We start from the raw sequence: 16,060 nt of genomic DNA on the forward strand, positions 1-16,060 counted from the left end.
AAGTTCCATACAGAGTTGGGGACATACTTTCATTGTTTTTGGAGGTGCAAGCTCATTTCAAGATTCTGGAACTTTATTGCTTATTAAATTAGCACCATTCTTAAGATAAAATTGCAAATGGATCCTGGTCTTTTTCTCTCGGGGCTCCTGTCTAAAAGACAGGCAATGTCACTGGCACTTAACGCAAAAGGTTATAGATTGTTAGATAAATTGCTACTTGCAGCAAGGAAGTGCATCCTTATGAGACACTCGCCCCTCTGTCACACAATGGTACAGAGAGATTTTTGCAGTTTTGCCCCACGAGAGTTTGGCAGCTGTGCTTAGGGGTAATATAAATAGCTTTCAGAATGTACAGTCTCCTTTTATAGATCACTTGCCTTAGGGGTTTTTGGGTGGTCAGATTCCTCCTCTTGGTCTTGGTTCTTTTGGGTTCTATTGTTTTTTTTTTTTTTTAAATGACATGTCTTTATTATGTTACCGGAGAGATTTGTGGAAATATATATGGGAAATATCTTTTTTTGTGTGCTTTTACAGAGGTTGTGACTGTTTAACTTTGTGACTAGTTAGTCACCAATATTAACACCTATAGATGTTATTATGTATTTATTATTTTTAATTTTTTTATTTTCCTCTTTAAATGTTTATTTATTCTTTAATTTGTTTATTTATTTATTTGTTATTATTGTTTGAGTTGCTTTTGTAGCCTGAAGTGAAATTCATGTCTTAAAGACGTGCTGTTAACTGATGGTATTTCTGGAAAGCGCATTGTACATTTATGCTGCTAATATTGAATAAACGTCTCAAAAAAATCTCTTGGCATAAATGAGCGATATTAATCACAAACCTGTAGAATGCTGTGTTTTGACTGAAATGTGCAGATGTCACATATTTAATTAAATATTGCCTTTTAAAGTTTTGATCAATTTAATTAACATTTTTATAGCATTTAAGACTTTAACACCAAAACCAAAAAATAACAGGGTAACAAAAATTAACAACGAATTTCTGAAAAAGGAAACATTTCATATGGCCCTACTATTGCAAAAATATGAAATGTTAAATATTTGTTTATTATTTGAATTATCAGACATCAATTAATTAACCAATAAAAAAAGAATCTAGAAAAATTATGCAATTTTTATTAGGGCTGGAAAAAAAAAAAAAAAAAAAAAAAAAAAAAAAAAAAAAAATCGATTCTCCGCTGCATTGCGATTCTCTCTTCAATGATTCCGAATCGATTCTGAATATATCGCTGTTTTACCTGTTTTGTTAAGGGTGTTTGATCTTCTTTGCATGTTTACTTCGCAAATACTGGGTCGGTACTTCTGCAGCAATGTAGAATGATTTTGAAATGATTTTTGAAGTTGAGGGAGAAAATACGATTGGAGTTTTTCGACATACCCTAACAGTTCAATGAGAGCGAGGCAAGATGTGCGTTTGAAAATAAAAATTATTTAAATGGTATTTTTTCAATGAAAATAACCGATTGTTTCACTAGATAAGACTCTTCTTCCTACAACTGCATTTTGGAAGCTCAAAATCGGGGCACCATATCAGTCCATTACATGGAGAAAAATGCTGAAATGTTTTCCTCAATAAACAATTTCTTTACGACTGAAGAAAGAAAGACATGAACATCTTGGATGACAAGGGGGTGAGCACATTATATGTGAATCTTCATTTTGGAAGTGGACTTCTCCTTAAAAGAACATTTATTTTAAATAAGTAATTGTTTTAAAAAAAAAAAGTAGCCTGCTTACATAATAAAAAAAATAAAACTGCTATAACAATATAAATTTTATTACAAAATTTATATGAAAATGTAGAGAAACCGAGAATGTGACGCATCCTGATATTGAGTTGATAATGAAAATCGTTATTGAACTGAATCATGAAACCATACTTTTAAGATAGCAGCACTGAAATATACAGAGATTCCAACTATAAAAAAAAAAACAGAGAAACTGCAATTTTGGTTAAAATGTATGTCTGTAAAGACGTATTTACACAGCAGAAGAATTAATTGGGGAAAAAATGTAGATCAAGAATCATTTTGGAATCGGGTCGGATTGTGAAGTGCCTGATGATTCCCACCCCTAATTTTTATACCATCTAATATTTTTTATAATCTTAAATTTTATAAAAATAACATTTCTGAAGACAGCTTTTAGGATCCGCAAGGACTGTATTGTATGACTTCAGATGTCTCTGAATGAAGCGCACAAGTCAAACTAATTATTTTATGTGCTTTTTAAAACTCAGCACCTACTTTTCCTATTCACTTCAATGTGTGGAAAACAGCAGCCCAAACATTTATCAAAACATCCTTTGTGCTCCACAAAAAAAGGTGGTTTTGGAAAGACATGTGGGTGAGTAAATGATTTGTGATCATTCATCTGATGATGATGGAATGCAGATGTGATCATGACATCTTTTATATTCACAAGGCATTTATACACACACCTCCACCCAAAAATGCTTTTATTGTTTTCTTCCATTGCCAGACAGAGCTCAAATCACTGCACTGCATGAATGACTGGGTGTGTGCTTGTGCTTTTTTGCTAATCAATTCTGGCTTGTGAGATCTGCCCTAGAGAAGCATGTATAACTTATTCATGACTATTGTTGGCATAAACCAAAACCACGCCTTGAATCACTGGGCCGGAGTCTCTGAGCTGTCTATAGACACAAATCCTTTGTGTTTGTCTTACCTTCTTCATCTTTGCGTGACGTGCACACGACGTCTCTACAAATCTTCCTTTCCATTTCCACCTCCGCCTCGAAAAACCAATCCAGCATCTCTTCCGGAGCGTCACCTGTCGCAAAAACACACATGCAAGTCATGCAACAAGCTCACACTATGAGTCAGTAAAATCAAGTTCCCATTAAAGATGCCATTTACTCGGTAAATAGGAAGTGGCAACAACAGTTTTAGTCCTGATATTGAGATCTTTACACCATGTCCTAATCAGCTGTGATGCAATAAAATGCTCAAGGTTACTGTACTCACTTATAATCCTACTCTACTTTACAAGGTTAGTTAACACAAAAATGTAAAAATTGAAAACAGCACCATCAAAACATTGACTTCATTTCAAAGAAGCATTTCAAAGAAAAAAAAAATCAAGTTATACGAGTTTGGAAAGACATGAGTCTACGAGTTTGGAAATGAGTTTAAATTTTTGCTTCATTACAGCAACACATTGCCGCAACAAAATATGGTTAATTCGTTAATTTTATGTTATTTATTTTTAATATCTCTATATAGTTTTCATCAATTTTCATTGCAGTTTTGGTTATTTTTAAATTACCAAGATAAACTAAATAAAATGAGAAATGTTTCTATGGCAAAAGAAAATAATAATAATAATAATTTATTTATTTTTAATACATCTATATAGTTTACATTCATTTTTATTGCAGTTTTAATTTCAGTTATTTTAATTCATCAAAATAAACAATGAAAATGAGAAATGCTTCTTTGCCCAAAAAAAAAATTATTTATATACATACATACAGTTTTCACTCAGTTCAATTCAATTCAGTTTTTCATTCCATGTGTATATAACTACAACATTTTAACTACAATAAAAATGAATGAAAACTGTAATATATATATATTTTTATTTAAGTTTTAGTTTTAGTTATTTTAATTCACCAAAATAAACAATGAAAATGTTTTAATGTAGTTTAGGTTTTAGTTATTTTTAATTCACCAAGATAAAAGAAATGAAAATAAGATTTTTTTTTTCTGTGGCAACATTGCATTATTAATTAATTTCTTTTTAATATATCTATATAGTTTTCATTCATTTTTATTGCAGTTTTAGTTATTTTTATTCACCAAAATAAACTAAATAGAAAAGGAGAAATGGTTCTTTGGCAACAAAGCATTATTTATTTATTTATTTATTTATTTATTTTCATTTTAATATATCTATATATTTCTCATTCATTTTTATTGTAGTATTAGTTTTAATTATTTTAATTCACCATAATAAACTAAATAAAATAAGAAATGTTTCTTTGGCAACAAAGCATTATTAAGTAATTTATTTTTAATTTATCTATATAGTTTTCATTCATTTTTATTGCAGTTTTAGTTATATTAATTCACCAAAATGAACTAAATGAAAATAAGAAATGTTTCTTTGGCAACAAAGAATTATTAATTAATCATTTTATTTTTAATACATCTATATAGTTTTCATTCAACAAAAACTGTTCTTCGTATGTATGTTAAAAATATGTATGTTATTATTATTTAATGAACTAACAATGAGCTAACATAAACTAACAATGAACAGTTGTATTTATTAACTAATGTAAATAAAGATGGGCAAATCCTGTAACAAATGTGTAATGCATAAATGCATGTATACTCAGTGTTAAAGTTAATTAATGCATTAGCTAACATTAACTAATGGGACGTTACTGTGAAGTGTTACCAGTATTGCAGTATTGCCATTGACAACCTGATTGTTTTGGTTTTGCATGTGTGAATTGAAAGGAAAGAACTGAATGGTTCTTACGTTGTTTTGGATCTTCTCTTTCATTCAGCCTCTCCTGAGCTTTTCTGAAAACACGCAGGTGAGTTGCAAAATCATCCACCAGTCTGGTGGTGAAATACGGCTGCCAGTCAACTTCTTTAGATCTGAGGAACAGAAAGATCGAACGCTTAATGAATCATGGGCTTAATGGTCTCCATTTCAACACCATGTTTACCAGGGAAAATGTGTCAGAACATCTGAATGCAGTGTTTGGTTTGTGGTCAGGTGTTGCATCATCCCTGGAAAAACCACAGCGTCACTCACAAAGCAGTGATTTTAAAACAGATCTGGGTCGGACATGTGTCTCACCTGGTGGAGAACTCAACGAGGGCGTTCTGGACCGTCTGTCGGATCTCCAAGAGGAACGTTTCATCGTCACTCAATGTGTAATACCAATACTGGATATAGTCCCTCAAAGCAAACTGGATAACCTGATGAACGACAGAAGAAGATGATCAAGATGAGTGTTTCCTATTTTTTTTTGTAGCAAATTGTTCAATTTTTTTTTTTTTAATTTCAGTTTTCCCTTTTACATTTTTCTGAATCGCATTTTTTCCATTTTAATTTTTCTAGACTTCATTTTAATGGTTAAATAAAATTTTAGCAATCAAATAGCATGCCTAATTAATTTAAATCATAAAACTTTTACAATTTAACAACAGTTTATTAAAAGATGAACAAAAAATACATTTAGGCCCAATGAAATGTGTTTTATTTTTTTCAGTTTTAGTTTTTATTTATCAGGTTTTTTAAATCAGTATTTTACCAGTTTTTTTTTTTTTTTTACCAAATTCTGTAATAAATACTTGTAATAAAAATAAAAATAAAAAATGTAATACTCAATTTTAATATTATTATTATTATTTTTTTTTTTTTTTTTTTTTTTTTTTTTTACACTGAGATGTTCTTTCTACAATATAACAGATAATTTTGACCCATATAATGTATTTTTGGCTATTGCTACAAATATAATCGCGCTACTTAAGACTTTAAGGTTTTGTGGTCCAGGGTCACAAATGTGTGTGTACTGTGTGTAATTATTATGTATATATAAATACACACAAATTAATGTATATATTTAAGAGAAATATGTTACTTATGTACAAAATATTTGTATTTATATAAAATATAAATTATATAAAAATTAAAATAAATATATATATACTTGTAAATAATAATTAATAATAATTACACACAATATACACACACATATTAGGCAAACTCAAACTTTTATTTTGTATGCGATTAATCGTTTGAGAGCCCCATATATATATATATATATAATTTAATAAGTCAAATTTAAAAGTTTTAAAGTTTTAAAAGTTAAATAAAAAAAACAGAATTTCTGAAAAATGAAAGATTTCATATGGCTCTATTACTGTAAAAATTATTACTGTTTTTTTTTTTTTTTTTTTTTTTTTTTTTGTAATTATGAGGTTGTTAAAAATTTATGAACTCAAAGAATTAGAATTTAATTAATTAATTAAACCATTAAAAAATGAATCTAGAAAAATTAAAATGGGAAAACAGAATTTAGGAAAAATAAACAGGATTTTACAGGGCCCCCATAAGGAAATGTATTATTCTCAATCATGTGCTCTCAGTTCTTTTTGGTACTGACACAATGACCCATCACTACTACCGCAAAGGACTCTGGGTAGACATTCCTAAGCAGCTGTGAAGCTCAGCAGAACAGAGTGGAGCTGCTGACGCTCTCTCATGACTGTCTTTAACTTAACACAATTTCCTCAAAATGTCAGACTTACATAGGATGAGTTACACAATTTCTTCACAAAGAGGTCTTATACTATAAGATGTGATTTTAATGCAGCATTGGCACGTATTGCTCTTTTCTTACATGTACATGTCTGTCCAGTCTTTCCAGACTAGTTACTGAAACTAAACCACAAAAAACAGGAACGATTTTCGAACACATCAGTTTCTTTCTAAAAACCTAGACTGTTTTCTACCTAGACAACATTTTTAAGCAACACTCTCTATATGGAGGCAGTTCAAAATAGCAGGCAACATCATGCTGCCTTCTAAGAAACCTTGCTATAGTTAAGTTCTTGGGCAGCATCAAATGCATTCTAGCAGATTATGCTATTCTAAAATGCATTGCAAAGATTACAATGGAACTTACTGAATTATTAATTTGTTAAATTCAAAAGAGCAATACGAGTGATATATATTATATAGCAAACCTTAGCTGCATCATTGTTTATAATAGTAGGATAAATTAGTATGTTCAACTTTTTCTGCATACTGTACATACAATGCACTCAGGAAAAAAAAAATGTGTTTAATTAATATTTCACTAAATTTATAAACATAAATGTAATTGTTACTGGTTTAGGCCTTATTTGATTAGCACTGCTTTTGGTACTAAATTTGTATGAACTCATAAATCGAGAAAAACTAAAAATACAAAATTCTGAAAAATACAAAAAAATAAATAAAATTTACTGGGCCACAATATTTAAAAAAACAAATAAATAAATTATGAATTATTACAGTAATACAATTTAATTAATTAATTCAATTATTAAAATATTATATTTAATCAAAACATACATTACTTTAAAATTGTAAATACTTAATAAATTATTATTTTATAAATTAATTTGTTTAAATTATTTTAATTTTTTAAGACAATAAAATAAAACGTAAAAACTGTTATAAATATACTTTATTCAATGCTAAAAATAACAGCTCCAACTAATAAAAATAAATTATTTTATCTAATATTTGATGTGTATTGTGCATTTTTATTCTTTTTAGATCGACAAATCATTAATTTAGACTCAAGCCTCTTGTATATTTAGTGGTACGTGATGATACATAACAGTTAGCATAGGTAGTCGTCTATGCAGGCAGTTCACTAGATATTTGAACGGAGCTATTAACACACTACCGCTCATGTTGACATATGAACAGCTATTCAATATCCTACAACTTGAACAACAGTTTGAGTGACAATGGTATGTCGTGTCCAAAATACAATAGCAAAACAACCTGTTTTCTAAATGTCAAAGAGAGGGTGTAAAATGGTTTGCAACATCAATATGGTGGTTTTATGGTGCAAGAAACCTATCAGACTAACAATAAAAGTGGCCTTGTAACATTTAAAAAAAAAAAATGAACCTAGCAGAATATATGCATTGTAAGCAAACTTAAAGCCGATTCAGTAAAGCATGTGAGACCACTGACTGAAAACGAGTGTCATGTGCTCATCTGTTGTAAGAAAACAGCAAGCAGTTCAGCCTAAACTCTCAAACAAGCTGATCCAGCATCTGACGTGTCACAGGCAGAAACAAACGAGTTTGTGAAGTGAAAGCTCGACAGTCTGAGACAAACTCATCAGTAGAGAAACCACAGGTTCCTCAAACGCATGAACGCGCACTTTTAGCTGTCGCGCTCATCTGTTCGTTTGGTTTTGTTGACGTACCTGCTGCAGTGGCTCATCTATGATACTGGATCCTGTCAGACGACGGTCGATCTTTATGGGTTTGGACTCTGATTTCATCTCCTCCAAAACCTGACAAACACACGAAGAATTAAAACTCAAAAGTTGAATATAAGTGCAATATACGTCGACACGAAATAAAAGTGAGCAATTTACTTTCTAAAAAAAATTGATAAATATTCAGTTTAACATGAAGAAACTGTGATAGAAATATATTACTTATATTACTTGTGTACAGTAGAATCTACTTAAAAAAAAAAAAAAAAAAAAAAAAAAAAAAAAAAATCACAATAAAATTATTAAAACTTTATTTTTTTAAGGAATATCACACATTTTTGTTTTAATATTATCAAAAATAAAAAAGCAGCATTTTGGTCCAAAATATCCCAAAAATTGTTAGGAAGTTATTACAATTTTATTTGATTACATTTTAAAAGATTAATTCAACTGGCAATAGCTTATGCCTTTAGTTGATTACCACCACTTTTGATAATAAATTAGTATTAAAACAAAAATCTATAAACAAATCTTAAATGAAATAAAATAAATAAATATTAAAAATAAATATTATTATTATTATTATTGATACTAATAATAATAATTATATTATTATTAATAATAATAATAATAATAATAATAATAGTACATTATTTAAATTATTAGATTACTATTAAATTAATTTAATTTTTACATTTTATTAAAATATTTTTATTACAAATTTGTTTTATGTTAAGAAATTATTATTAAATCATAAAGTCTATAAATAAATCAAATTAAACAAAACATTTTAATGATGGCCCAATATTTTTAAAAATGTTAAAAAATTATTATTATTATTATTATTTAAATTAATAGATTACCATTATAATGTTTTATTTAATTATTACACTTTATTAAAATATTTTTATTACACATTTTTTAATGTTAATAAATTATTATTAAATCAAATATTTCATAGGGGCCCAATATTTAAAAAAATGTTAATTTATTATTATTATTATTATTATTATTATTAAATCATTTAAATTATTAGGTTACTATTAAATTATTTAATTTAATTATTGCATTTTATTAAAACATTTTTATTAAACTATTATTAAATTCTGTAACTTAATTATTACATTTAATTAAAATGTTTTAAGAAAAAAATCGACATGTTATACGTTATTGATTAAATGCATTACAAATGTTTTTTTATGTGTTGCTGTAAATATAACAAACTAAAACAAATTTTCACACCTTCAGTACGGACGTCTGTGTCGATGGCAGGTAGGAGTGTTCACACCTTTCCAGATGTTTCTCTGAGCTTATCTTTCCAAATAAAAGAAGCACTACAAAACCCCTAGAAAGAGAGAAGAGAGAAACAGCATCATCATACTGGAGCATCAACAGGTGTTACAGAGCTGAAATAAGACGTATTTGTCATCCACTTACCCGCCAATGAAACAGAGGATGTAGAAGGCCAGATAAAAGATGGCAAAGGGTCCAAACGTGATGAGGAAGAGGACGACTCCCAGACCCCCCCATCCCCAGATGGACAGACTGGCCTGAAACACACAGAGTTAATCACATTATTTCTTATCTTTGGCCGACTGGGAGTGCACATATTGAAGAGCGTTAATTGACCAGAATGAAAGCAGCATGAATATAATATATCAGAACATACAGAATAAATCCATGACATCATTACAGCAACTAAACACCATCACGGTCTAAAATGTTTAGTGGGTAAAGAGAAGAAATTTACCAGCCATGAAAATCCATTTTGCACTAAAATTGTGTTTTATCTCTAAGACAAAGCCATTGCTTTGTTGTTAGGGTCAATTCAGCAGCATCAGCTATTGCTTTAATGCTCATATAGGCAAAAGTCCCTAAGCTTTTATATCTTTGATATAATCAGTAAGGGCCAGACTTTCGTTCCTGCAAAGCAATTACAGTAGTGAAATTATGACCCATCCCGCCAAGCTGCATTTTGCCCCAGATCATCATCATCATAACAGAGACCCAGAAGAACTGAAAGAATAATGCAGGGGCTTTCAGCAGACAGGTAAAGGGTTTCCAAAGAACTGACGGGAGGAAATAAACTAGAGACGACACAGATGAGAGGAGCGAGTGTGACTGTGTCTAATGGCCAGGTTTCCTGTTTTTGCCAGGACAGGAAACTCAGTGACCCAATCTGTGCCCTTCCCTTCCTTCTCCTGAGCTGATAGCACACACACACACACACACACACATCCCTGTGTGCTCTGGATCTGAAGGGTCAGACCTGGAGTGTGTCCTGCTTGGCTGAAGTGGGTTAAATAAACATCAGCCAAAAATATGATCAAACATTCATCTGAGAAGCAGAGAGACGAACATAATAGAGAAAGAAAGAAGAGAAAAATAAAGTGCAAAGAGTAAAGGCTGTGAACTACGACTGTATTTCAACTCGCCACTAAATATCACAGTTAGTCTCTTCACATGTCAATCAGATAGTCTCTTCTGGTCAAAGCGGGCAGTTTTTGGCCTGAATAAGCCGCGATGTTAGAAGTCTGGCTACACAAGACTTTTAAACCGCGTGAAAGCATTGATTTACCCTGTGGTTCATTTCAGGACCGCAAACCCTAGTCCTGACCCTCTGACCTCTGTAACCTGTTGAGTCCTCGGCCCACAGCAGGCCATTCGTGACTCACGCTGACATCCTGTGGATCTGGTCAAGCGGTGTAACAAACCCGCTGCTGTGGCTTTCTAGAGATTGTTTTATGCCACACAATGCATGCATGTGTTATTAGAGGGGCGAACAAACAGGCTTTGACACGAGTGGAGCGTCACAGGACTGCAAAGCAGCTGTCGGCAAACTATTCTAGCAGATGCTAGAGCCTGCGTGTTCTGGATGAACACATAGGTGAAAAAATAACAGCAAATGCTGAATCAGTTTTACCATCATCAGGATCAAAAATGATGTGTCACAACTTCCAGTGGCAGGTGAATTGAGGAAATTGACCAGCTATTAAACTGTATTTGAAAAAGTTAATCAGGGCCCTAAAAAACAGTCATTAAAAACAGAATTTACTGAATAACGCGGAAAGTCACAGAATTTGTTAAAGTTTAAAAGAATTAATCAAAAGTAGGCCATTACACTTAAATCAACCCGCAATATGGACTAATATCTGTAAATACTTTTTAACTGTGAATCCTGCATGTTCTGTGTGTCTCTGTTTTAATGAATGCAGCAGACGAGCGGTTTTGTTTACTACACACACTGAAGCGCGTGACACTCACGCTGATTTCAGCATTTGACCGTTACATTTTAGGAAAACTATAGCGTCATATCATATACACACAGAAATGTAAAGGTAGACACAGCAACCCGTCAAAATGAAGGTCTGGTTTAACTTGAAGACATTTGTGCCAGAAATATACTTTTACTACTACTACTAAAATAAAAACAAACATTATTTTTTAAGGCATAATCACACAACATTTCTTCCATGTTTTAATTTTAATAGTAAATTCCCCCTTGTTTGCCCCCCAAAAAAGTTTGTTTTCAGCAATTATCAATAATTGAAAGATAAATAAAATTAATGTTTTATGCCTTCATTTGATAACCAGAACATTTTAAATACACAACACAGAATTTCTGCGGGTAAAAAAAAAAAAAAAAAAAAAACTTCCATAAGGCTATTTTAAGAATAAATTTGAATAAATTAATTATGCATTCAAATAATTAGACATGCTAAAACACAGAATTTGATAACAATAAAACATGGTGAGAAAAAATAAAACATTATGGCCCTAAACATGTCATTTTTGTTAAACCTTTATTAAATCGATGTGAAATTGTATTCAAGTTTCATGACTGTAATTAATTAGACATGCTCTTTGATTTAATTTAATTTTTAAATTTAATTTACCATTAAAAAGAAGTTGAGAAAAATTAAAACGGAAAAAAACGGAATTTGGAACAAAAATGGATTTATATATAAATAAAATGGATTTCATAGGGCCCTACATATAGGTGAAAAATAACGTAAAAATCGACCAGCTATTAAATTTTTTTTTTTTTTTTATAACGTCTTTAAAAAAACTTAGTTTTTAAGTCTCACCATATAAGTCCTGGACCTTCTGGGTCTCTGTGATTCATTGTCTGTGGGTTTTATTATCTGTTTTATTGTCCACCATGTTAAGCACTACATCAACTCAAATTAAGCAAAGAAAAAGCTGTTTTGAATCAGCTTTCGTCTTGTTTAATCATTAAAAAGTCTAACTATTTATGCAGTAGTTAATATACACTACCAGCCAAAAGTTTAAACAGTAAGACTTTTACGGAAGTTTTTTAATTATTGATATTTTGGGGGGAAAGAAATTATATAAATGAATACTTTCATTTACCAAGGATGTTTTAAATTGATCAAAAGTGATGATAAAGACATTTATAATGTTTAAAGATTTTTATTTAAGATAAATATTGTTCTTCTGAATGTTCTATTCAATAAAGAAACTTGAAAAAATTATACTCAACATAATAATAATAATAATAATAATATTTAATGTTTTTGAGCAGCAAATCAGAATATTACAATGATTTCTGAAGGATCATGTGACTGGAGTAATGATGCTAAAAATTCAGCACTGAAATCACAGGAATAAATTACATTTTTAAAATATATTAAATAGAAAACAGTTATTTTAAATAGTAAAAATATTTCAAATTTTTATGTATTTTCGTTTACTGGGATCATAAATACAGGCTTGGTGAGCAGAAGAGATTCTTTAAAAAAAACATTAAAATTGTTACTGTTCAAAAACTTTTTACTGGTAATGTAACTGGCTCGTACATCATTTTTTTAGATAAAGAGTCTTGCACAAATGCACATACAATCTAAATGTTTGGAAATCGTCCTTGACTGCGGGAAGTTTTCCGTGTGCTCTGAAAAACATGTTTCGGTCCTTATCACCACCAAACTACCCTTTAAAGAAGATAAAAGCAGATTACAGGCTAGAAAAACTAAAGCTGCTCTCTTTGTCGTCAAACACACAATAATCCAACAGCCGTTTTACCTTTACTGTGTTTTCACATACAAGCACATCACATAATCTCTGTATTGGAAGACAGACAGACACACTGTGAGCTTTCGAACTCAGACGCGAGGGGATTGATTACAATCTGATAGATAAATTAATTAATCATTCATTTGTTAATAGAAAGGTGTAAAGCTGTAGAGTTAATAGGTCTCTTAACAGCGATGATCTCATTCTGTCCTGCTGCGTCCTCACAGGACGGGTCAGTGAAGACTTTAACCGGGTTAAGATTATTATCCACCGACTGTCATTCAATCACCTGCTGCAAATAAGCACCGCCTTCTTAAACTACAAAATTCATTAACATCACGCTGTCGCCCTGAATATCCTCAGCTGAGACAAGGTTATTTTGCACAGTCTGACCTGATAAAGTTGGATGGTGAATCTGCACTAAGAGCTCATAAGATGATCACTGTGCCAAAAAGTTCCCAAAGGTTTCCAAGTGTGATCTTGCACAAAACTCATGAGGCTTCGCCATTAATTCAGGCTGGTCACTGAGGTCTATTTTAAGAGCGGTGTAAATACCCAAGGCTCGAGTGCCGCTGTCCTGAGATCAAACGCTGTGTGTATAATCCAGATATAAGCCTTCAGCACTTACAGAGAAAAGAGTACAAGTTCTCTATAGACCATGTTATAGCTACAATACTTACTGACACTTTTTCTTAAAGTAAAATAAAATAATGGTTTTAAAAATGTACCACTTTATAACCTCTGAGAAAACAAGTTGTGTTTGCTAGGACAAATGTAACTACTATTATTGCTCATGGATTAGTTTCTCATGCCATCACTATTCTTTTTTTAGCATTTAAACTTATGACAAGAAAAAAAAATGGTATCTAATTATACATAACTATAACAAAACAAACCCGAATGAAAAAAACAAAACATTTTTGTTATTTGAAATGAATAAACACTTAATTGAAATAAGATATACAATTTCATATTTTTGGGAGAATTTCTTTTCTTGTTTTTCTTTTTTTTTTTTTTTTTTTTTTTTAGGTAGTTATAAACATAAAAAGGGGACAAAAACACAAAAAAAGCACTAATTCTAAAATAAAATAAAATAAAATAAAATAAAATAAAATAAAAACAATAAAATAAAATAATGTTTAGCTGAATTAAAATATACCATTTTAAATTTTGGCACAATTTTTAATTTTCATTTCATTTAAGTTGAAGTACTAACAACTAAACTGAAACAAAAATAAAAACCATAAAAAAAAAAAATAACTAACAAAATAAAAAAATAAAATAACTAATAAAAATGACACAAAAACAACTAAATTACTGACTTAAAAAATAAATAAAATAAAATAAAATAAAATAAAGTTTAACTTAAAATATACAAATTTTAATTTCGCCACCATTTCTAGTGTTCATTTAGTTTAAGCTGAAGTACTAAAATAGTACTAAAATAAAAATAAAAACTATATAGTGTATTTAAAATAACTAATAAAAATGACACAAAAACAACTAAATTACTGACACTTTATAATTAAAATATAAATGTAAAATATAAAATGTAAAAACAAAATTTAAACATTTGAACAATTTAGCAAAATGTAATAAAATAAATGTTTAACTGAAAGAAAAAAAATACATATTTTTTGCCACCATTGTTGGTTTTCATTTAGTTAAAGCTAAAGTACTAAAAAAATCCATAACAATAAATAACAAAAAATAAAAACTATTTTGTGTATTTAAAATAACTAATAAAAATGACACAAAAACAACACAATTACTGACACTTCACAATTAAATTAAAATAGAACATAAAAATGAAATTAATAATATAAAATTACGACATAAAAGAGTCATAAAAACTATAATAGTATATTACTGATATTTAAATAACACTGGTGCTCTTCCACATTGGTCTACAAAAAGTACAAAAGTTCTTATTAAATGTACAAACAAAAACATCTATCTATCTATCTTAAAGGCTTTGTAAATATCTTTTTAAAAACACTTCTTTCACTTCACAGCTTACATGGTGTAACTGTGAACTAACACCTGTCAGTATTAGATAATAATACCAGCTAATTAACACCCCATAACCAGGAGCTTCCCAATGCTTTGATAATGAGCGGATGATGAGATTTACATGAGCATATATCTGACAAATCTGACGGGTATAAACAGGTCACACGCTGCGAGCATGTCGAGCACGCTGGGACAGATTCAGCGCACAGGTGAACTGAGCTACTCGTGTGGTAATACGAGCCTGACTCTTAGTCAAGCGCTGCCCATTTACAGTTTTGCATTCCTCTGTTGACACACAACCCAGTAGAGCACTGTGCAAGCATGCATACTTCTTAATATTTACTCACGGAGCGCTGAGGAAACAACAGAAACCAACATGAGAAGACCCTGTTCTATATGTTCTTATTTAGTGCAAATAAATGAATTGAGCTGTAATCTAATGTCACATGAATCACATCAGGCTGACCTGAAACGCTTTGGTTCAGCAGGCTAGTAAAACATTTGCAGTAATGCATTAACTTCGAGGTCCAGCCCTAAAATGCAAAAGCAGAGCGAGTATGTTCAAGTCCTGATACGACAGCTGAGACACGCGTGGATGCTCTTACAGCGGGTCATGTGGCTAAAGAGGATTCACCTCATCCACCTGTCAGGTGACAAAATACAGCCACAGAAACAGCACTGAAACTTCTGACAAATGCATTTTGGCATGCAATCAATTGGCAAGCTTGTCTTCATAACAAAACAGGTGTTTAACCTGTAGATTTTTTTACCTTTAAATTATTAACCTGAAATATTCCTAACACAGGACAAGTATCACATAAACAGCCTGTCATCATTACTACTTATACTACATTATTTGCATGAGTCTGACCAGCAGCTTACAGCTAAAACAAAAGGTAACACACCCATTCACAAAATAATAAAGTTCCCACATGTCTCACTATTTGATTTCTATGACTTTTCCAGTTATGTTCATGAGTCATCTATTCATAATATTTTC

General features: G+C 30.5%; 1 protein-coding gene across 3 annotated transcripts in view; it reads right to left on the bottom strand.

The window, feature by feature from the left end:
- The window catches only part of snx13 (sorting nexin 13), a 41,285-nt gene that overhangs the window by 21,321 nt on the left and 3,904 nt on the right, over positions 1–16,060 (bottom strand). For all 3 annotated transcript variants that reach the window (XM_051136742.1, XM_051136743.1, XM_051136741.1), the window contains exons 2-7: positions 9,451–9,563; positions 9,256–9,358; positions 7,999–8,088; positions 4,860–4,981; positions 4,533–4,654; positions 2,712–2,816 (exon numbers count right to left, since the gene is read on the bottom strand). In XM_051136742.1, coding sequence (XP_050992699.1) covers positions 2,712–2,816; positions 4,533–4,654; positions 4,860–4,981; positions 7,999–8,088; positions 9,256–9,358; positions 9,451–9,563 — 655 coding nt within the window. The remainder of the gene's footprint in view (positions 1–2,711; positions 2,817–4,532; positions 4,655–4,859; positions 4,982–7,998; positions 8,089–9,255; positions 9,359–9,450; positions 9,564–16,060) is intronic.

Source organism: Labeo rohita, chromosome 19, assembly GCF_022985175.1.
Source record: "Labeo rohita strain BAU-BD-2019 chromosome 19, IGBB_LRoh.1.0, whole genome shotgun sequence".
Lineage (NCBI taxonomy): Eukaryota > Metazoa > Chordata > Actinopteri > Cypriniformes > Cyprinidae > Labeo > Labeo rohita.